The sequence below is a fragment of the Callorhinus ursinus genome, unplaced genomic scaffold (genome assembly GCF_003265705.2).
Source record: "Callorhinus ursinus isolate GAN/ISIS: 27379988/994484 unplaced genomic scaffold, GSC_fseal_2.0 scaffold70, whole genome shotgun sequence".
Classification (NCBI taxonomy): Eukaryota; Metazoa; Chordata; class Mammalia; order Carnivora; family Otariidae; genus Callorhinus; species Callorhinus ursinus.
The window spans coordinates 2843984-2863967 of NW_027397132.1; the positions used below are offsets into that span (position 1 = coordinate 2843984).

Below are 19984 nucleotides of genomic sequence, written 5' to 3' on the forward strand. Positions count from 1 at the left end.
CCCACCTCCCAGGGTTCCCGTGAGGATTGATGTTGGGACTGTCCTGGTGTGGTCACTTTCCTCGTGTGGTCTGTGCACCGGCCAGGTGAAGTCCATGCCGTGCGGGAGCCTGACCACACCAGGGCCCGTGGTGACTGTCTACATAGACCACCGGCCCATCCTAAGTCTGCTCTGTGCCAGACACTTCCTAGTGAGTCAGATGCTCTGATGCAGGTGCCGTATCCCACATCCCAGCTGGGGAAATCGAGGCTTGTCGGGGTGAACAACCTCATCCAAGGTCTGGAGCTCAGAAATAGAGTCTGGATCCAGGCCATCCCCTGCGTGCTTCCCCACATGCTTCTCCCTGTGCTGTTCATGAGCCTCAGCCCTGGTCTGTCGAGAGCCCCAGATGTTTCATTTGTCTGTTTGTTGGGCATCAAGTGCTCTCTGTCCTACTCACTAGAGGCAGATCCTAGAACAAGTAACGGAGGCAGCCACTGGGGATCTCCTTAGCCAGATAACAACCTGCTACTAAAGCAAGAACCATTTCTTGATTAAAAGAGACAGAAAATGTTGGCTAAGCCTGCGTCCTGCTGGGATGTTTAACTGTACTTGTAAATACTCAAGCACACATCCATGTACTCCTTGTCCCGGCAGCTGATGTTGGAAAGTGTATGTTTGAAGCTTAACAGTATGAGTGTTAGTAGAGACTTCGTTCTGGTGTTTGTAAAATGTTTGACCTGCTTTACTATTTCTTAACGTGCCGGCGGTTATGTCAGTGAGCTGGGTGTAAATCGTGTCTGTTGCCGGAAGTGTGCAGGTCATATTCAGGAACGGAATGGAAAATTATCCTTCCCAGCCTTGCTTCGCGTAAACAGCCCGCATGGTACAGGATGTCTGCAACAACAGTGCCGTGGTTTTTATGTGGATGGTGGACCGTGGATTTAGTGGTGTTCTCATTGAGCATGTCCTGTGGTATCCTGTTTTTTCTCATGTTTGCTTTTTTGTCTTTATAATTGTAGGAGAAAACCAAAGAACTGGCGGAGAAGCAGGCACAGCTGTAAGTATGGCCCCCTTAGGCCCCTAGTTCCGCAGGAGACCTGCACCTCCCCATGGGGCCAAGACCCCGGGGGACCCCCAGACACCTCTGGGGTCAGCTCTGGGCTTCTGTCGCGCGCCGTCCTTCTGTCTCCGAGTGGCTGTTTCCATTTCTGTGCTCGGCCCCCTGGGAAGCACTGGGTTTGGGGAGTTAAAGCGAGCCTGCCTCTTTGGGAGAATGTACGACTCCCGACTTTGAGCTAGGGCAGTCTGTTTCCATTTGCCCACGTCCGTTTTCGTAGAAGGCACTGTTGACGCTGTCACACCGCTGCTGGGGTTTGGGAAGCTGTTTGGCATTAGTCAGAAAGACGGGCCTGTGCTGCCACCAAGAAGTGTAGTCCCGAGGGGGCCCCGCGGAGAGATGCCAGCACACGGCGGGGCGGGGGGGGGGGCGGTGTAGGCGGTGTGCTCTTAAGTCCTTGTCCGTAAGCACAGATCGGAACAACCCACATGCCCCGTGGCAGCGTGCCGTGTATTTGTGCAGTGGACACTTGGCGACAGTGAGCACGACCACACTGTGTGCTTCGTCCATGTGGCGGAATCTGAGAACAGCCCCGAGCAGACAAAGCACCCGGCAGAGCACCCACAATATGACTGAGTGTGCAATGTGGGTGAAGCCCACAGCTCAGCCGCCCCACTTCTGGAACGTGCGTGTGCGGTAGCACCCAAGGAGCCGTGGTCAAGGGGGTGGTCCCTGCCCGTTGCCGTTGGGGGGCACACAGGACATTACATCGCAGCTGGGTCCATGGTCTGCTCGGCTCCCGTGTCTGCTGCTGGTTTCTGGAAGCATGCTGTCACCACATGCATGTCCGTGTCCTCTGTGGTCCCGCACGGGGTAAGGAGGACTCGTCACTGCCCCCCCCTCGCCGGCAGGGACGGAAGCCTGGGTCAGGAGCAGCGTAGATTTGCATTCACCCAGCTGTCCCCCCCGGGCTGGAAGTTGAGCGCCCAATTCTTGCCGCTCACAAGTGTGCACTCCCTGGTTCCTGTTGACGTCAGGAAGTCAGAGTGACATCTGGGGAAGGGTTTGCTGATGAGTGATGTGCTTCCGAGGCGCAAGGCTGCAGGGGGAGGCCCAGGCTCTGCCGCCCAGCTCACCAGGGCAGAGCGCAGTGTAGACCAGGCCCCTCAGAGGGTGGTGGATGGGCACGGGCCCGCTAGGTTTTCCGTGTGAGGGGGCTGGCCTTGGGAGCGCAGGGGCAGCTGACTGCCTCACCCCTGCCCCCCACCCCCAGCTTGGGGGACAGCGAGCTTCCAGGGCTGTGTTGGGGCCTGGAGGGGATGGAGCTGAGGTTTTAGGGGTTCATGCAGCCCTCGCCCTAAGTACCTCCTCCTCCTCCTAAGTGCCTGCTCACCGGGGAAACTGAGGCCTTCCCCCCAGCAGCTCCTGCCTGGTCTGTGTTCTAGAACTTGTGTCGTTAGGACCTAAAAAGCAATCCTGGGTCCATCCCCAGGGAATGCTCCCTTTCTCCTCTTTTTTAAACAATTTTTGAATCACTTCCAACGTGGAAAAGCACAGACTATGTCAATCACCCAAGAATCCACACCCGAACTTCACATTATGAACATTGTGCCCCGCAGGCTTCGGATCCTCGTGTGCTGTGCTGCTTGTCAAATTGCGGTCGCCTGGTGCCTCTCACCGCATGCTTTCTGTGCATCTGTGACCCTCACGCCTCTCCCTGGGAGTCCGTGAGTGCGGGCGCTGCGCAAGCAGGTCTTCCGATCCATGGCCGAATCCCTGCGATTAAGCCCTTCATGGCTCCTGATTGTTGTAGCATGTAGAATACTGATTTTTGTGGGCATTTTAATTAGCATTTCCTCATCTGAATTCATACATCAAATTGATCCAGGATTTTTTTTCCCCATTGTCCTGGTCAGACTTTAATAGCAAGGTTCACAGAAACTGAACTGGGCCGCCTGGTCTGTTTTCGGTTCCCGGTGTCAGGTTGTTGGAGGCGAGGTCTCAGGTGGCCCCGGGGTTGGCCCGTCCCATTTCTTCAGTGATTATTGGTGTATCTGGTTTTCAACCTCTGCTTGTGTTGATTTCAGTGGCTTCTGCTTTCGGTCTCAAAGTTACTGGAATAAAGTGGGACTGTTTTCATCTCTCATGGATTTAGTTCCCGTTGGTTAATATCTTTCCTTTTACCTTCCCCTTTGGTTTATCTTCTCAGGGATTTGTCTGTTGCCATCTGTTTAAAAGGACCAGTATTGTTGTTTCTGCTTACTTTTTCTTTGATTTCTGATCCATCAACCTCTTTATTTCCTTATTCTTGCATAATTTCTATTTTAACTTGATTAAATTGATTCATGAAGTATTTTAAACATCTTTTGAACTTAAAATTTAGTTTTTATTAGCAAAATGCTTTTGATTTTGTTTTCGATAATAATTTCTCTCCCGTATGCTTCCCAAATAGATTTTAAAAAATTTGTATCAGAGCAGTCATTGATTTGATTAATTTTTATTTATTTTATTGTTATAAAAAACACTTAACAAGAGAACCACCCTTTTTTTAATTTTTATTGAGATTTTATTATTAGAGAGAGAGAGCACAAGCAGGGGAGGGGCAGAGGGAGAGGGAGAAGCGGGCTCCCTGTTGTGGGACTTGATCCCAGGACCTTGAGATCATGACCTGAGCCGAAGGCAGACGCTTAACCGCCTGAGCCACCCAGGCGCCCAAAGAACCACCCTTTTAAATTTTGAAGTGTATATTAGCAATTTCCAGTTTCTCCCTCCCCAGCCCGGCCCCCTGGCAGCCACTGTTCTGCCCTCCGAGGCCATGAGTTGGACTGTCTTAGATAGCTCAGCGGCATCATGCAATATTTTTCCTTCTGTGATTGGCTTATTTCGCTTAGCATAACATCTTCAGGGTTCATTCGTGTCATAGCATATGTTGTAGGATTTCCTTGATTTTTAAAAGCTGAATAACGTTCCATTGTATTATATACCAGATTTTTTTTTATCCTTTCCGCCATCTGTGGACATTTAGTGTGACTGCATGTCTCCAGTATCGCGAAGAGTGCGGCACTGAACATGTGGGGCCCAAATATCTCCTGGAGATACTGATTTCAATTCCTTTGGGTAAATACCCAGACGTGGAATTGCTGGGTCATATGGTAGTGCTATTTGTAATTTTTTGAGGAGTGTCCATCCCGTTTTCCACCGCGGCTGCACCCTTGCACCCTTTTGCATCCCCACCAGCAGTGCACAGGGGTTTCCAGTTTCTCCATATACCCTCACCGACCCTTGTCATCTCTTGTCGTTTTGATGACGGCCATTCTAACAGGTGTGAGGTGAGCGCTCATCGTGGTTTTGGTTTGCGTTTACCTGATGGTTAGTGATGCTGAGCACCTTTTCACGGGCCTGTGGCCATCTGGAGGTCTTCTTTGGAAAAGTGTCTCTTCTGGTGTTTAACCTGTTTTTTATTCAGGTTGTTAGTTTTTTTGCTTTTGAGTTAAAGGGGTTCCTTATAGATTTTGGAAATTAGCCCCCTCTCGGATGGTTTGCAGATATTTCTCCTGCTCTGTAGATTGCTTTTTCACTCAGTTGATGGCTTCCTCTGCCGTGCAGAAGCTTGGCTGTGTGAGGTCACCCCACTTGTCTGGTTTTGGAGCCCTGTCCATGGAATTGTTGCTTCCACTCAGCGCTCGCCTGAAGGGACGGGACGGACCCCGCTGCCGCTCGTCCGCGCGCTGCCGTGTGTGGCTGTCTCAGCCTGCGGCCGGCAGGTGTGCATTCGACGCTGACCTCGCCGCGATTCGACACCAGAACTCCAGCTGGCAAGACCTGGTGGTTTATTTGTCAGGAGAGGCCGGTCGGTCCCTCTGAGTTCTGGGTGAAATTGAGAAGGGCAGTGGATGTTGAAAACACAGTGGAATTCGGCTCCGAAGAGCCAGATGAATCCCTTCTTACTGACGTGCACCTCTTCACGCCTGTGAACACAAACGCGCGTGGCGTGCGCGGGCGCGGGGCACGGGTTTGGAGCGGCACTCGGGGCTCCGGGAGGCGGGCGGGGGGCAGCGGCGGACCCACCTAGCTGTGAGAACAGGGAGACCCGGCCTGAGGCCAGCTCCTTCCCTCGCTCGTGGGAGCAGGGCGCACAGAGAGGTCACGCTGTGGTGACACGGGTGAAGTTACGTCAGCAAGAACAACAAAAGTGCGGGCACAAGAGGAACGTGCGAATCGGAGCCTGAGGTCCCCACCTCGGGGCCAACGCCGCCTCACAAGCCTGCCACCCCTGTGGCCCCCGTGGCTTTTCCTGTGGGCCTCTTTCCCTGCGACCCTGGCTGTGACCATCACGAATGACAGGGAGCCCCTGAGCTGTTGTGGCGCCCACCAGGCAGGACAGAGGGCCCTGTGCCCTTGCTGGGCCCGGGGACAGCACTGTCCTCGCAGATGCCCCGCTGCCACCTGGCCTGCCCCTCATGATCCGCCAATAGCGATATTGCTCGGGCAAGGGGTCCCTGGGACCGCTGGACAGCCAGCCCGGTGTCCCCCTCAGACAAACCTGAGTCATGTCTGGGTGGTGTGATCATGACTGCACCGGAGACCGCGCGTTCCGCCCGCTGCAGCCGCCGGGCTCGGGCATCCTCAGAGGCCGCTACAGCGCGGCCCACTGACCTGCCTCCGCCGAGTGGGTACGACGAGATGGGGGATCGTGTCCAGAAAGACCGGCCGTTGATGCTTGAAATTGAGGAATTCCCAGAGCTGAGCTCAGCCTCGCCACATCCACCCTAGACTTCTGGAGAGGTGGTGCCGGGAGCTTCCTGTCACAGCGGGCGGCTCACAGGCACGAGGTCCTGCATCCCAGGGGCTGGCGCTTGGGAGACCAGAGGCGAGGAGAGGGGGCCGGGGTGGGTCTGGGCTTGGCTGGAGCCCGCCGGACGCTGGAGGCGGATGGCCCTGACGTTGCCATTGTCCCCTAGATAGGGAGCACGGAGCCTCAAGGTGTCGGCCTGGGAGGGAAGAGGGCCTCTGGAGGAGCTTCTGGCTGAGCTGGCTGCCCCCTAGGCTTGTAACCGTGATCAGAGGGACGGGAAGGTCCCAGCCCCGTGCCTGGTGCCTGGTAGCTTTCTGATTTAATGAGCTGCAGCGACAGATTCAGCCCTGGTGGGGGAGTCCGTGTGGACAGTGTGTATGTGGGCGGTGCTGGGCCCATCTCAGGGGCAGCCTCTGGTTTTCTAACGGTTAACCCTAAATCTTCCAGTGCCGTGCTCTGATTGCTGTCTGGTCCACTGACTCCCGAAGCCATCTTCCAGCTACGGTCACCTAGTTCTTAGCTAATCTTGCCTGTGTGCCTCCCACAACAGTTTGTTTGCTGTTTGGTTTTTCCGTTAATTACGTTAACGTAAATAACACACAGACACTCCCTCCCGGGGCAGACACACATTTGCACACACTCTCCTCTACGCTCCTTCGTTAGTTACCCCAGTCCCAGAGGGATGATGTGAGAACAGTCTACAAGAGCCCTTTACCGAGGGCTGTGGCCCCTGGCAGTCCTTCCTGCGCCGCATGGAGGGCACGTGCCTCTGGCCTCTCGTGTCCCACGGCTTGTCTGTGTACCCCCTTTCCCAGCCTGGCTTCGGTGGGGTTGGGGGTGTCCCATTGGAACGTCCTCATGTGCCAACTGCTGCATGTGGCCTCCCGGGGGACTGTCCAGGAGTAACTCTGGGTCCTCTGTCTTGGCAGCCAGGAGCCCATCTCCCTGGCCAGCTTCCCCATGGCCGGCCTGGTTCCAGACCTGCAGCACATCCTCTTCTGGATGTCTAACTCGGTGGAGCTCCTGTACTTCATCCAGCAGAAGTGCCCGCTCTACATGCAGAGCTTGGAGGGGGAGCTGGACGTCACAGGTACCACCTGCAGCCGCTCCCGGGGTGGAGTCGGCCGCTCGAACCAAGGGAGGTGGCACTGTGTGTGTCGGGGTCCCTCTGAGGGGTATGGTGCTGGCGGTTGGGCAAACCCGCCCCTTGCGTCCCGGTCGTGTCATGCACTCAGCGCCTCCCACTGCGTGTCGCCTGCAGAGGCCGGCGGAAAGCGCACAGTGTCTCGGGCCAGGCTCTCCCTTCCGGGGCGCACCATGGTTTCCGGGACGAGACCCGGTGTCCCCGGGGGCTGGTTGGCTTCAGGGACTCCGCCACAGGGGATGCGCCTGTTAGAATCTGTGATGGCAGCACTGACAGAGACTGCTTGGGGCAGCAGGCGGGGGCGGGGGGGCTTCTAGAAGAGGGTGGTGGTGGGCCGGGCCTGGAGGCCGGCTGGGATTTCAGCTGCGTGTGTCTGGTCGTGGCCCTGGAATGAGCGCGGAAGAGGGTGGGGCTGCAGCCTCCCATGGGTGAGCCTGGTTTTGTACCCCGGTCCCTCGCTCTGTGGCAAAACTAGAGCTGCTCAACCCCCTCTGTCCCTGTGGTGGTGGTGGGGCGTGGGGGGTCCCGGGCAGGCAGGGTCGGTGGCCCTGCCTCTGAAGGCTGCCCCCGGAGCTGGGAGGGAAGCCAGGCAGGCACGCTGGGGCCTGGCCGAGGCTCCCCCCTTGGGCTCAGTCGCCGGACACTGCCTGGCATGTGTGTGCTCAGTGGCGTGCCCCGGGGGTGGCTGTGGGCTCTGTGTGGGACAACCCCGAGCAAAGAGCCCTGGTGGCGCAGGACCCTGCCGAGCCCCCGGGAGGGGCTAGATTTCCAGAGCTGAGGGGCTCCTGGCGGCCGAGGATGAGGGGCGGGGGACTGCACGGGGCAGGCTGTCTTACCGTGTGCTGGGTCGGCCGCCCAGGAGCTACGCAGACGGGTGGGCGGAGGGCCAGCCGGGCTGGTGCCGGGCCCCGCGGAGCCAGTGGAGGCGGCCTGGTGGGGAGGTGGTGGGGTGACGGGAGGCAAAGCGGGTGTGTCTGCATCATGGCTTCTTCGTGTGTTCTTATCCTCCGCCTCACAGTGAAAAGGACATTGGGAGCTTCCTTGGGCTTCTGTGGATATGTAGAGGGACGTACTGGAACATTCTGTGTCCTGGTGGGCATTCAGGCCTGCTGACCTGTTGCCCCCATCCCCGTTCCCCTTGGGTGGACGTGGTGTGAGGCGTCCAGTGAGACCCCCCTGCTGCGCTCTGTCCACAAGGCCTGCACCTGAAGCCGCTGGTTTCCTGGCTTTTCCCCCGAATGTGACGCAGATGACCTTCCCTGTGTGGCTCCAAAGCCAGGACCCTCGCTCTGCTCCCGCCGCCTGGGCTGTCCTGAGCTTGGTGCTGCCAGAACCCCGGGCCTCCCTCTCACCAAAGCCGCTGGTCTCCTTGGGGGCCTCCAGCTATTCTGAGTGGAGGGGCCCCGCTTCTGGACATGGCGTTGGCCAGGGAGCTGCCGGGCCTCTGGCTCGTCTCCAGCCATGCGGCCCTTCTGTGCAAGACGCCAGGAGGTTGGGAGTGTTGACAGGGAGTCCCACCTGCTTTGGCCCCAGCAGCGGCAGCTGGGGGAACTGCCCCCCTGTGGCTTTTGGGCACAGTGTTGGTGGGTGAGGCCTGCTGACACCTCATCTCGTCTGCCCCGATTTCACACGCTCTGCTGACAGGCTGTGGTCTTTGGGCCCCAACTGGGCCTGCCTCCTGGGCACAGGGACCCTGCGTCTGGCTGTTTCCTTAAAAAGGCTTCTTGGGGCTGATGGGGGCTCTGCTTCCTTAGATGTGGCTTCTGCTCTCGGAGGAGGTTATTTTTGGTCTGGGGCCTGGATGTTGTGCAGCCCAGGCGATGCTGGGGGAGAGCACGCGGATGGCTGGGGCCCCGCCCCCGTCCACCCCTGGGACCACGCGGGCTGGGAAGCCACAGCGGGATCTGAGCGTCCCACAAACAATGTCCTGCGTGGTGCAGGCGCTGGAGGGCTCGGAGGAAAAATCACATCAGCGGAGGGCAGAGGCGAGGTTAGAGTCGCGTCTCGGCCTCCTGACCTTCAGCGGGAAATTTCTGTGGGAAGAATTCTGAAAACAGATGTCATGTCCTGAGCACTGGAAAATCGCCTTTTTGTTCCGCAAACAATCTTTGTTGTCCGACGCTCTTATCCAGGACGCCTCCCTCCTACAGGCAGATGGAAGGTGGGCCCATTGGGGTGGGGGCTATTTTATCCACTGAGCGCTCTCTGGGAGCTTTGCGGCTCTGCCTCAGCACCTGTGGATCTGGGGGCCCTGAGTGCAGGCCCCTGGCCCTCCACGAGGCTCGTGCAAGCGTCAGCTTGGTCGGAAACCCCAGCAGAGCCTGCACCAGGGGTACAAGTGTTTCAGCTGGTTTTCCAGTGGCGTCTGAGAGATTCGTGTGGCATCTCCTGGGAGCCTCCCCGTGGCTGCTGAGTCCTGGCCGCCTGCTCTTTCTGCCATCCCTCCTCCCACCAGAACCCCCATGCCTACACGGGGGGTAGAGGTGGGCTTTCTTGGACAAGCTGGCCACGTAGGAGGCCCCCCGCACAGGCCCTGCTCCAGGCAAAGGGTTTGGAACTGGTTTCTTGGCCCCGTTCCTACTGGCTTCCATCGGCTGTGGGTCGTGTTTGGTCTGCAGGTGCCACGGTCAGCACGGGCAGCCTTGCATGTTTTTGTAGGCCTGGGGTGCTGCAGCCCAGCAGCCTAGTAAGAGCCTCTTGCTCCCCCAAGCCACGGGGCCCTCAGAGTTGCCTGATTTGTCTCTCCTCTGAAGCCCAGTGAGGCTGCTGGGAGCAGCCAGACCCCACCAGGCTCAGTCCCAAATGAGACCCCACAGGCTGGGCAGGGGGGCAGGCCTCTGGCTTCCCAAGCCAGGCAGGTTCCTGGGAAGTGAGGCCTTTGGGGGTGCTCTGTGGGCCCAGGGGCAGGAGAGCCCCAAGCCCTGGAAAGAGAAGTGCCTCGGACAGGGATGCATCCCTGTTTGTAGGGGTGGGGTCTCTGATGGACTCGCATGCTCTTTCCATTCTGTTTGTCCAGCAGTGGGTGGTCTGGGTCCCTGTGCTCCAGGGAGGCCCCGCCAGACCCAGCACCTCCCTCCCAGTCCTGGGACGAGAGTCCTAGACCGTGGGGCCCACGCTGTGTGATAATGAAAAGGCGGTAGCCGGATGAGCCACACTGGACACACATAGCCCAGCCGCCTCCCTGCAGCCCCTGTGGTGAGTGAGGCTCTGACAGCGTGGGAGACGAGGTGGAGCGTCCAGGCTGCGGGCACTCCTGCTAAGCGCTGGTGGGACACCGCGTGTCTCCGCGTTCTGGAGGCTCCTCAGGGCACTTCCGCCTTGGTGGGGTTCTCTGGTATTGGGGTCCCTGTGGTCAGTTTGGCCTCTTGCCTTTACAGGAACCCCTCCCAGAGGGAAGGCATCACCGGGCATCCACTGACACCCCCGTCGCCCCACTGGGCAGGCCCCCCAGGCTCAGCTCCAGCCCGTCTGGGGAGGCCCAGCCACCCGGGCCTGTTGTTCGGGGGGACCTGCATGAAGCGGGGCTGTCAAGAACCCTGCTCTCAGAGCAGCGTCTTCCCTGCAGTCTCTCCCGGGTGCTGGGGGCAGAATGGGGCACGTAGGCCATTGGGTTTCTCTCTCCTTGGAAACGTCACGCTTCTGTGGAGTGACGGTCTCCTTTGGAGCTCTGGCCGATGTTCCTTTGACCTGCGTCCGGGGTGAGAGGCGGCTGCAGGGGAACTGGGGCAGAATCTGCTCTTGCTGGGGCAGCTGGTTCGGTGGACAAGGTGTCTGGAATCTAGTCAGTAACGAGCTTCAGATGGGCCTCGCGTCGCTTTAGCATTGCCGGGCCTGGAAGCGCGGGGCCGGCCGCCTTGGCCAGCATCTCAGCCCTGGAGCCCCGGGAAAGTGCGGCAGTCGGGTGTGCGGCCAGCCGGCCGGGCTGGGTGGCTTTGGTTATCACATCCCCAAACCCAAGATGGGGGCTTGGGTGGGCGCACTCCGGGGGTAACTGGGCGCCCCCCACGTCCCCACACGGTGACCGTGAGCTGCTGTCTCCTCGCAGGCTCCAAGGAGTCCCTGTTCTCCTGCACGCTGACGGCCAGCGAGGAGGCCATGGCGGTCCTGGAGGAGGTCATCCTGTACGCCTTCCAGCAGTGTGTGTACTACGTCTCGAAGGTACGGCGCTGCCGGCTTGTTGACAGATGCGGCACGGTGTGCTCCTCCTGGCCCTGGTGCCCCTGGGTGGAGGGGCACCGGGATGGGGAGAGCTGAGGATTTTGAGCTGGACAGCTGCCCCCACGCACTTGAACCCTGGCTTCCAGCTCCTCGCCCTCCTGCTCGCCCCACCCCTGTCTGGGAGCCCGCCGGCTGTGCAGGGGCCTGTGGTGTTGGGGAGCTGGAGGGCTGGCTGCTCTGGGCAATGATTTGGAAGGTGGAGCTCATGCTCCGTGGGCACTGGTGGGCACTGGAAGCACTGTGGGCACAATGGAGCCTCAGGGTAAGGAGGAGGGGGCACAGGCAGGGGAGTGGAGAGAGGAGGGGCCCCTGTGGCAGGTGGTCCTGTCTGGGGGAGCCCAGGGGATTTGCTGAGACTGAGTTTTAACTTAGAGGGATTGGTGGCAGCGTGGAATCTGCCACCCTGCTCTCCAGCAGGAAGCAAGAGTGGTTAGCTGGAGACAGCATGCGGGGGACAGTGCTTGGAGAACCGGATTCCCTGTCTGTTCCGCATGGAGTTCAGACGGTCGAGTCAGGCAGCCCTGTGCTCAGTTGCTCCCAGCTGCATGGAGCCCTGGGTTGGGAAGGGCACAGCCTCGGTGTCTTGGCCAAACAGGAAGGAGCCCCCCATCCATGTGCCCTAGGGGTCCGAGTGGGGATGCATGTTGCCCTTAACCTGTCACCCCAGGATCACCTTGAGATGTGGCAGCGGGGACTCCCCTCGGAGGTGGTGCCTTCACCTTGTTTCTGGGGAGCAGCCGATGCTGCCCCGTCAGCCCCGAGGCGAGTGTGGGTGCCTGCCATCCTGCCAGGCCTTCCACCGGGGCCGTTGCCTGGTCCCCAGGCTGCTGCGCCCGGCTCAGCTCCGCCGGAGGGGTGCTCTGGTACTGGGAGTGTGGTCCCTTAGGGGACCAGCCGGCTGCCCCCTTGCCACCCTTCTGTCTGGTAAGACGAGGGGTGCAGCCCCCCCCCCCCAAGACCTGTGGGGCATCTCCAGCAGCCCTTTGGCCCGGGCTCTGTGCCCCTCCTGGTGTCCTCCGCAGCTTTAGCCAGAGCTAGTCCCGAGCCCCCATGGCCCCGGGCAAGCTGGGGCCTGTTCGGCAGGACCTGCGATCTGGCCCAGGCGGGGGGCTCGTGTGCAGCTGGGGTTTCCCTCTCATCCCCAGTCCCTGTACGTCTGCCTCCCGGCCCTGCTGGAGTGCCCCCCTTTCCAGACGGAGCGCCGGGAGAGCTGCTGCCCTGCCCCCCAGCTACCCGAGGAGCTGCGCCACGCCGTGTCTGTCTACCAGGCCACCCTGGACCTCCTGCGGCAGTTCCGGGTGCACCCCGAGATAGCCTCCCAGGTGCTGGCCTACCTATTCTTCTTCTCTGGCACTCTGCTCTTCAACCAGCTCCTGGACAAGGGTGAGGCCCGGGAGGGGGAGTGCGGGGACCCCAGCCCTGCTGCAGAAGCCGAGCGGGTGCTGGGGCGTGCTGGGGGCGCCGAGGCATTTCGCTGCCTGGGGTTCAGGTGGGCAGGCTGGGGCTCGGGGCGGCATCAGTGTGCGTCAGCGTCTGCACTGGCCCCGGGGTGGGCTGGGGGTCTGCTCGGGCCCTTCCTGGTTCCTGTTACCCCCACACAGCCCCACTGGGGAGCGAGGAGGGACTTGGCCTCTGCCCCCCAGGCTCCTCACTGCCAGGGGCTCGGGGTGCCAGTTTCTTCCAGCCCCAGGCCCCGCTGGGGCACAGGGACATGAGCATGCCACGCGTGCAGGCCCGTGGCACACGTGTGTCACCAGCGTGGCCCCCCCGGCTGGTCGGGCTCCACGGGCAGGATCCGGGTGGGAGCAGGGCGTCTTGGCTGTAGGTGTGGACAGTCTCTGCACTTGGGATTCCGTGGCTGTCCCAGCCCCATCCGTGCCCCCTCCCACGCCCCCCCCCCCCCCGAGAGGGGTCCAGAAGCAGCCTAGTGGCCTTGGAAACCCACGTACGGTTGTCAGGCCTGTCCCCAGAGGCTTGGAGTGGGGGAGGACAGGCGTTGGGCTGCCCCCCCTAGGGAGGGTGGGGGGCACGCCTGCCGTGTGGGGAGCAGCTGGGCGTCACCTTCCCTGCCCGCTCCCAGGCCCCTCTCTGAGCTGCTTCCACTGGCCCAGAGGCGTCCAGGCCTGCGCCCGCCTGCAGCAGCTCCTCGAGTGGATGAGGAGCGCCGGCTGCGGGGAGGCCGGGGAGCGCTTCTTCCGGAAGCTTTCCTGCACACTCAACCTGCTGGCCACGCCCCGCGCACAGCTCATCCAGGTAGGGCGGCGCCTGAGAGCTCGCAGAGTGGCTCCCCTCCCACAGCCCTTCCCACCTGCAGGCAGGAGAAGGCCCCCGCGATGTCAGACCCCACACGGCACGGGGGGCTCTGCACGTGTGATTGAGGTTGGGGGCCCCGGGATGGGGCGCTTACCCCTGCTTGTCTGCTGGGCCCTAAGCACACAACCCTTCGAAGTGGGAGAGGGAGGCAGAAGCGTGGGTCCGACAGAGGACGGGAGGAGGGACTCGACGGCCCGGCTGGCTCTGAAGACGGACCGTGCGTTGTGGCGGCCTCCGGAAGCTGGAACAGCCCCTCCGCTGAATTCGGACGGCCCAGGAGCGCAAGGAGAATGCAGCCTCGCTGGCTCCTCGGTTTGGGCCCCACGGTTGCTAGGCGTCTGACCCCCCAGGACTGTCAGGGTGCACATTTGTGGTCACTTGTCGGAAGCAGGACAGGAAGCTAGGACAGCCCCTCCTTCTCCTCCCTCGGTAGCTACCTGACAGTCGTCATGGATGATCCCTGACACCAAACCGGTGGTGTCCCTTTCCTGCCTGGCCAAACACCCGGCGCGTCCCGGGGATGACGGGGAGAGGTCTGCACGGCTGGCGCCGCCGGGAGCGTCTGGACCAAACGGGCACCTGGGGCGTAGCCAGCAGGAGGCTCCTGCGGGGACCGCGGACCTGCCAGCCCGCTGTAGAGTCGGACCCTCCGCCTCTGCCCCAGGATCACCACACAGCAGGTGTCATCTGGGTTTGGGTCGCCGGGGCTCTCAGTAACGGTGGCAGCTGCCGTCCGCCCCGCAGCGCGCGGTATGACCAGCTACCTGCACAGTGACCTCTGCTTTGCGCTGGCCATGCCGAGGCTCCCGGCCAGGATCGCGTAGCGCATGCGGATAGTCTGCCACGTGTTGGGGACTAGGTCCTGCTCAGGTGTCTTTTAAGTTACTGGATTTTTATTTTATTTTTTTTTAATTCTAAAAGTGACCCATGGGTTCACTAGAGGCAGTTCAGAAACCAGGCACGTGTGTGCGGATTGCAGATGCATCATAGGCATCTGGTTGGCTTCTTGGTGGCACGAGCCCCCGGGGGGACAAAGAGCACGGAGGAGACGGGCCCCGTGGAGGCCAGGAGGCGGGTGACCGCCGGAGCAGCGGAGAAGCCTGGCTCCTGGGGAAACCGTGTAGCCTCCATGCGCGACGGGGACAACAGGGCCGAGAAGGAAGATCCTGGTGCAGGAGCGGAGCCGCCAAACCCGAAGGTCTGTGGGCAGACAAGAGAGGAGCCAAAGGCCCAGAGTGGCTCTTCGAAGAGTGTAGTAGAGTGGGAAATGACAAACCGCCAGCATCGAGACGAGGAAGGGGACATCTTCAGAGCGAACGCCGAAAAGGAGCAGGAACGACTGCATCTCCGTCGTGCCGGGAAAACACTTATTCGTAGCGGGGGCGCCTGGCTGCCCGGTCAGAGCTCGCCATGGCTCTCCCCCCACGGACACGCGCGCCCAGGTCACGGGCCCTCGTCAGCACGAGACGCACAGGACGAAGCAGCGCTGGGTCCTCGGCCGCCCCTTCCTGCGTGGCCGGCGCCTGCCCCCTCACGCCGCCAGAAGCCCCCGGCTGATCTCTGGAGTGTTGACGACCCAGGGTCTCCAGGCCAAGAGACCAGGCGTCGTCCTGACACCAGGAGTCTCGTTCCGGAAAGGGGGCTTCCTAGGGGCCAAGGAGCGTCTGAGGGCCGGAGGCCGTGGGCCGTTGCCTGCTCGGTGGGGGCCTGTGCCGTCCCCGCGGCAGGTGCCGGCCCGCCAGTGGCGGGTGGTCGGGGACAGCCCGGGCGTGGGCTGCAGATTGGGGTGTGGCCGCCAGCCGGCCAGGCAGACTCGGCTCCCGCTCTGGGACAGGAGGGACGGCCGTGGGGAGAGGGGTGGGGGCGCACGGATCGGGCTGGCAGGCTTCTCTGTAAAGGGCCGGGGGGGGTTCGATACTTCAGCCTTTGTGGGCCACAGAGAGTCGCCATCCCGAATTCTTCTTCGTCTTAAGCCCTTCATAAAATGTGAAAACCACTCTCAGCTGGAGGGCCCTACACACACAGGCCTCGGGCCATAGTTTGCCTTCCCGCGAAACGGACTTCTCAGGGAGGAAGAACTTAAAATACATCTTCATAAAGAGACGACTTAGCGTCCGTAAGACAATAACCGCATTCTATAAATAAAAGAACCAAAGGATTCTTGGAAACTAAAGCTGGCAGCAGAGAGGAAGGATTCGGAGGCAAGATCCGGACACCAAGTCCCGGAAGTCACCCAGAATGTGTCCCCGCACTTGGGGGAAGGAGGGCAGGGGAGCGTGCTGGGCCCCCGGCACCCTGACACTAGCTCTGGACGCTACACGGCCAGGGGAGGGAAGCCGGGGTTCTCGGAACTGAGAAAACCGGGAGGCACCGCCTCAGGCCAACAGAGGCCGTCCTGAGCTTGGGGGGGGTGTGTGTGCTCCCAGCGCTGCCCTGTGCCCCCCCGCAACGTAGCCTCGGGCCACGCTTGTCCCTCCGGCAAAGGCACTTGCTACCCACAGCCCAGGCCCCTTGGCAGGAAGCCCAGAAGAGACAGAAGCAGAGGAGTGAAGGCAAAGATGGGACGAGAGAAGGACCTGCCAGGGAGGCCCAGGCTCCAAACAGTAGGAGGTGGTGGCCGCGGCACAGTGGGGACCGAGACGTCCCCAGGCCCACCCGCCCCGAGGTTCCGGAGAGCGCAGCGCCGCGGTGTCAGGACCACGGCCGCGAGAAGCCTGTGAACTTCCTGGAAGAATAAAGACGGGACACACGCCGAGGATCAGCCGTCAGAGCAGTTTCCGAGTTTCAAGGGCCACATCAGAAGCTGGGGGACAAGGGAGCCGCTGCCACGGAGAGCATGAGTGTGGACCGGGCCCCCTGACGGCAGGGGCAGTGGTGAGGGCTTGTGTCACAGAAATGAGAATTAGCCCAGAGAGCAGAAAACAGGGTTCCAGAACACAAGAGAGGAGGGACATCCCTGGCCCGTGGAGACCAGGGTCACAGAGGATGGTGCAAGTTGTTGCATTTTGCACACGAGCTCAGGCTGCTGGTCCCCCCAGAGGAAGACTCCCTGTCCTGCGCCCACAGAGCCAGTCTCGGGGCCCCAGCCTGGCGGGTTGGGTCTCTTAGGCGCTGGGAGTCGGGAATCCCCTCTCTCTTTCCCCGGATCCCCAGGGCTCTTTGCCGCCCTTCCCAGCCCTGCGAGGTGACGTGGGGAGAGGCACGTTCGGTGGACAGAGCACTGGGTGTGGTGCCTGCTGGCTGCCCCCCAGGAACAGCCCCCCCCGGCTCTCACCCTGGACGCCCATGGGGCTTTGACCTCCTCACTGACCTCACGGTGCCAAAGGCCCTGCATGAGCGAGCTGAGAGCACGTGGCCAGGGAGCCCCGGCCCTCTGCCCCTGCCCCCAGAGCGCCTAGAAGTCCCCCCCGCAGGGGTGTGGCTGTGCCATCCAGGGGCCTCTGACCATGAGCTGCTGCTTGTCACCCAGATGAGCTGGACAGACCTGCGGGCCGCGTTCCCCACCCTGAGCCCCGCGCAGCTACGCCGGCTGCTGACCCAGTACCAGCTGGCCTCGGCCATGGGCCCCATGAGTGCCTGGGAGCCAGGTGTCCAGGACAGCCCCGATGCCTTCAGGTCAGGTGAGCTGCCTCTGGGGCAGGGGGCAGGAGCCAGGGGCCTCGTGCACCATGTGGGGGCAGAGGGGAGCCTCCTGGGGGACTAGCTGGAGGAGCCTGGGGAGCATCTGGGACCTCCCCCTCCCCGGGCCACCTTCCTCTGGGCGCGCCCTGCCCCATCCCCCACCTGGGGACCCAGAGACCCCCACAGCGGGAGGTCAGAGTCCACAGTCCCCCTCCCCATCGAGGAGCCTGAGCTTGGGGCCTCGCTTGGGGCACAGCCGACCAGGAGGAGGGCAGGGCCCGCACCCTGTGTGCAGAGATGGCGTGCCTGCCACATATGTGCAGGCACACGGCCTACATTGGGCTCTCTGGGTCTTCTCTCTCCGTTGCGTGATGCACATGGGACACAAAAGAAGGGAGAAGACACAGCTGGAAATAGGGTCCCCACCCCCCAGGGCCTCGGCCTGGATGGAGCGAGTGCTCTGAGCGGGACTCTGGGCTTCTCACTTCTGAGGCCTGCCCTGTGGTGGGCGCTCTGCTGGGGGCAGCTTGGCCTCGTCCTGGGTGGTCACTGGATGCAGAAGGGCCGAGCGCTGGTTTGGGCAGGTCACTTTTGACTAGATGCCTCATGGCTGTGTCCCCAGTCCCACCGCTGTGGGGCGGGGTGGCTGGCGCGCCTGGGGGTCGGGGCAGGAAGTCTAATCCTGGCTGGGTGGTCCCTTCGTCCTCCCTGCCCCCCCCAGAGGAGGTCCTGGAGTCGTACGAAAACCCCCCACCCATCGTGTTGCCAAGCGAGGGCTTCCAGGTAGACTTAGAGGCGGACTGCCTGGATGACAGCATCTACCAGCACCTTCTCTATATCCGCCACTTCCTGTGGAGCCTGCGCAGCAAGCCCAGCCCCGTCGGTGCGCCTTCCCAGCCGGAGTGCCTCGAGGTACCCGGGCCCAGCTGTCAGTGCATGGACTCCGGTGACGGGTGGACAGGGGCAGCCAGCACAGGGCCAGGCTGCCGCCTCTGGGAGCTCCCAGGGCCCCTTTGGTTGTCCCACCATGCCGGGCAGCTGAGTACCTGAGCTCTTTCTCCACCCCGTGCCCTCCCCCGCCCCCCCAGGACCCGCACCACACCACCCCGGAGGGGCACCCCGAGGGCCAGAGCTGCCCGCTGGTTTCCAGGGGAGCCCGTGAAGCCGGCCAGGCACGTGCTCTGCCTTCCGCTGGGGCTCCCCGCGCACAGGGCCCTCCGGGAAGGCAGAACCGCGGGGGTCCCCAGGCTGGCCCCTCGCACGTAGACTCCTCGTGCCTGCTGACGCCTCCCAGCACCCCACTTGGCCTCGAGCCTGCCGTCCCCGACTGGCCCGAGCCTGGCAGCACCTGTGGGAAAGCACTTCCAGAAGGGAGAAGGAACACAACTCTAGAAGGTGAGACGTGTCCCCGGGCTCACGCCGGCACCCAGCCCTGCTGCCACCTGGCAGAGCCGCTGGGGGTCATGCCGCCCACGAGGCCCTAGTGGCGTGTTTGGCCTGGGCTTGCGGTGCCTGCGCACGAACGCCCACAGCCTGGGATGCCGGAGGGCAGCTGGGCCGCGCGTGGCCATCTGTGGGACTACGTCGCTCCGCCCAGGGCAGAGGAGGGGATGGCTAGCTCAGGGGGCGAGCACAGAGAAGGGGTGAGGTGGGGGGCGGGGGGGCCGTGCTCTGGCAGACTTCGGAGCGTGTCCCGAGGGCAGGGGTCACACGGGTAGAGCTGGGCCTGAGGTAGGACCCCTGCCTCGTGGTGCTGGGTCTGCAGCCAACAGCTCGGACCTCCTGGGGAGAGAAGACACGGGAGCCTCAGGGGGGCCCCGGCTCAGGAAGGGGGCAGGCTCAGACATGGGGTGGATGGACACGGAGTCCCCCCTCAGAAGGTGCAGAGGGAAGGGTCTCAGGAGAGCTCCGTGGCGGGAGAGGGAGCCTGAGCAGAGCCCCCTGCTCAGGCCCTGGGAACGGCCGGCCTGACGGGGACTTGTGTCCCAGGGCAACCACGGGGGCGCTGGAGGTAGCCCCTCGCGGGCACACGTGGCCCCGAGGGGGTCTGCACCCCTCCCCGACGGCAGTCGGGGACCTGCTGGGGCTCTGTGAGCACGCTTCCCAGAGATGGGGTATGCTGCTGCGGCAGCGTAGACAGGGGCCCTTTTCCTTGCCCGCCCAGGAGACGGTGTGGGTCCCGAGGACGAGCCCCCTCCGGCCCCGTCCAGCTGCAGCTCCGGCGCCACGGAGGACTTCTGCTATGTCTTCGTGGTGGAGCTGGAGCGGGGCCCCTCGGGGCTGGGGATGGGCCTGATCGACGGCATGGTGAGTGGCCCCCGGGGCTCCGCCTGTTCCATGATCCCTCTCTATGGGCCCACGGCTTTTGTGGTCAGCACCAGAGGAAAGCTGGGGACCAGGGGCTGGGCGGGGGCGGGGGGGGGTGTCCAGTGCTGCCCCTGCAGACCCTCTGCAGACCCCGGGAGGGAGCCTTTCCCGGGCGCATGGGGCCCTGAGGCCGCTGCCTCTCCCCCAGCACACACCGCTGGGAGCGCCCGGGCTCTACATCCAGACCCTGCTCCCGGGCAGTCCCGCAGCGTCGGACGGCCGGCTGTCCCTGGGGGACCGCATCCTGGAGGTGAACGGCAGCAGCCTGAGGGGCGTCAGCTACCTGAGGTACCCCTGCCCTCGTGCCGCAGCGGCCAGGGGAGCCCCGGGCGCGTGAGCAGGTCTGGTCACGGCTCCCCCCCCCCCCCCCCGCCCCCGTTAGAGGTGAGGGAGTGGAGGCTCAGCGGCTCCACCGACCTCTGCTGACACAGCAGGGGCCCCCTCAAGGCAGGGGTGGGGCCCCATCCCAGACGCGCCGCCCCCCCCA

The 19984-nt window shown here is 62.3% G+C and overlaps 2 protein-coding genes across 8 annotated transcripts in view; one reads left to right on the top strand and one right to left on the bottom strand.

Annotated features, from left to right (window-relative positions):
• The window catches only part of RADIL (Rap associating with DIL domain), an 87883-nt gene that overhangs the window by 67482 nt on the left and 417 nt on the right, over nucleotides 1-19984 (top strand). For 5 of the 7 annotated variants that reach the window (XM_073886251.1, XM_073886254.1, XM_073886252.1 and 2 more), the window contains 10 exons: nucleotides 1002-1039; nucleotides 6764-6924; nucleotides 11024-11136; nucleotides 12342-12579; nucleotides 13277-13449; nucleotides 16979-17129; nucleotides 17852-18042; nucleotides 18219-18525; nucleotides 19295-19437; nucleotides 19646-19785. In XM_073886251.1, coding sequence (XP_073742352.1) covers nucleotides 1002-1039; nucleotides 6764-6924; nucleotides 11024-11136; nucleotides 12342-12579; nucleotides 13277-13449; nucleotides 16979-17129; nucleotides 17852-18042; nucleotides 18219-18525; nucleotides 19295-19437; nucleotides 19646-19785 — 1655 coding nt within the window. The remainder of the gene's footprint in view (nucleotides 1-1001; nucleotides 1040-6763; nucleotides 6925-11023; nucleotides 11137-12341; nucleotides 12580-13276; nucleotides 13450-16978; nucleotides 17130-17851; nucleotides 18043-18218; nucleotides 18526-19294; nucleotides 19438-19645; nucleotides 19786-19984) is intronic. The other 2 variants (XM_073886253.1, XM_073886257.1) reach the window with 2 other exon arrangements.
• The window catches only part of LOC112816853 (uncharacterized), a 4174-nt gene continuing 2706 nt past the window's right edge, over nucleotides 18517-19984 (bottom strand). Inside the window, exon 4 of the mRNA XM_025863607.2 lies at nucleotides 18517-18912. Coding sequence (XP_025719392.2) covers nucleotides 18710-18912 — 203 coding nt within the window. The 3' untranslated portion in view covers nucleotides 18517-18709. The remainder of the gene's footprint in view (nucleotides 18913-19984) is intronic.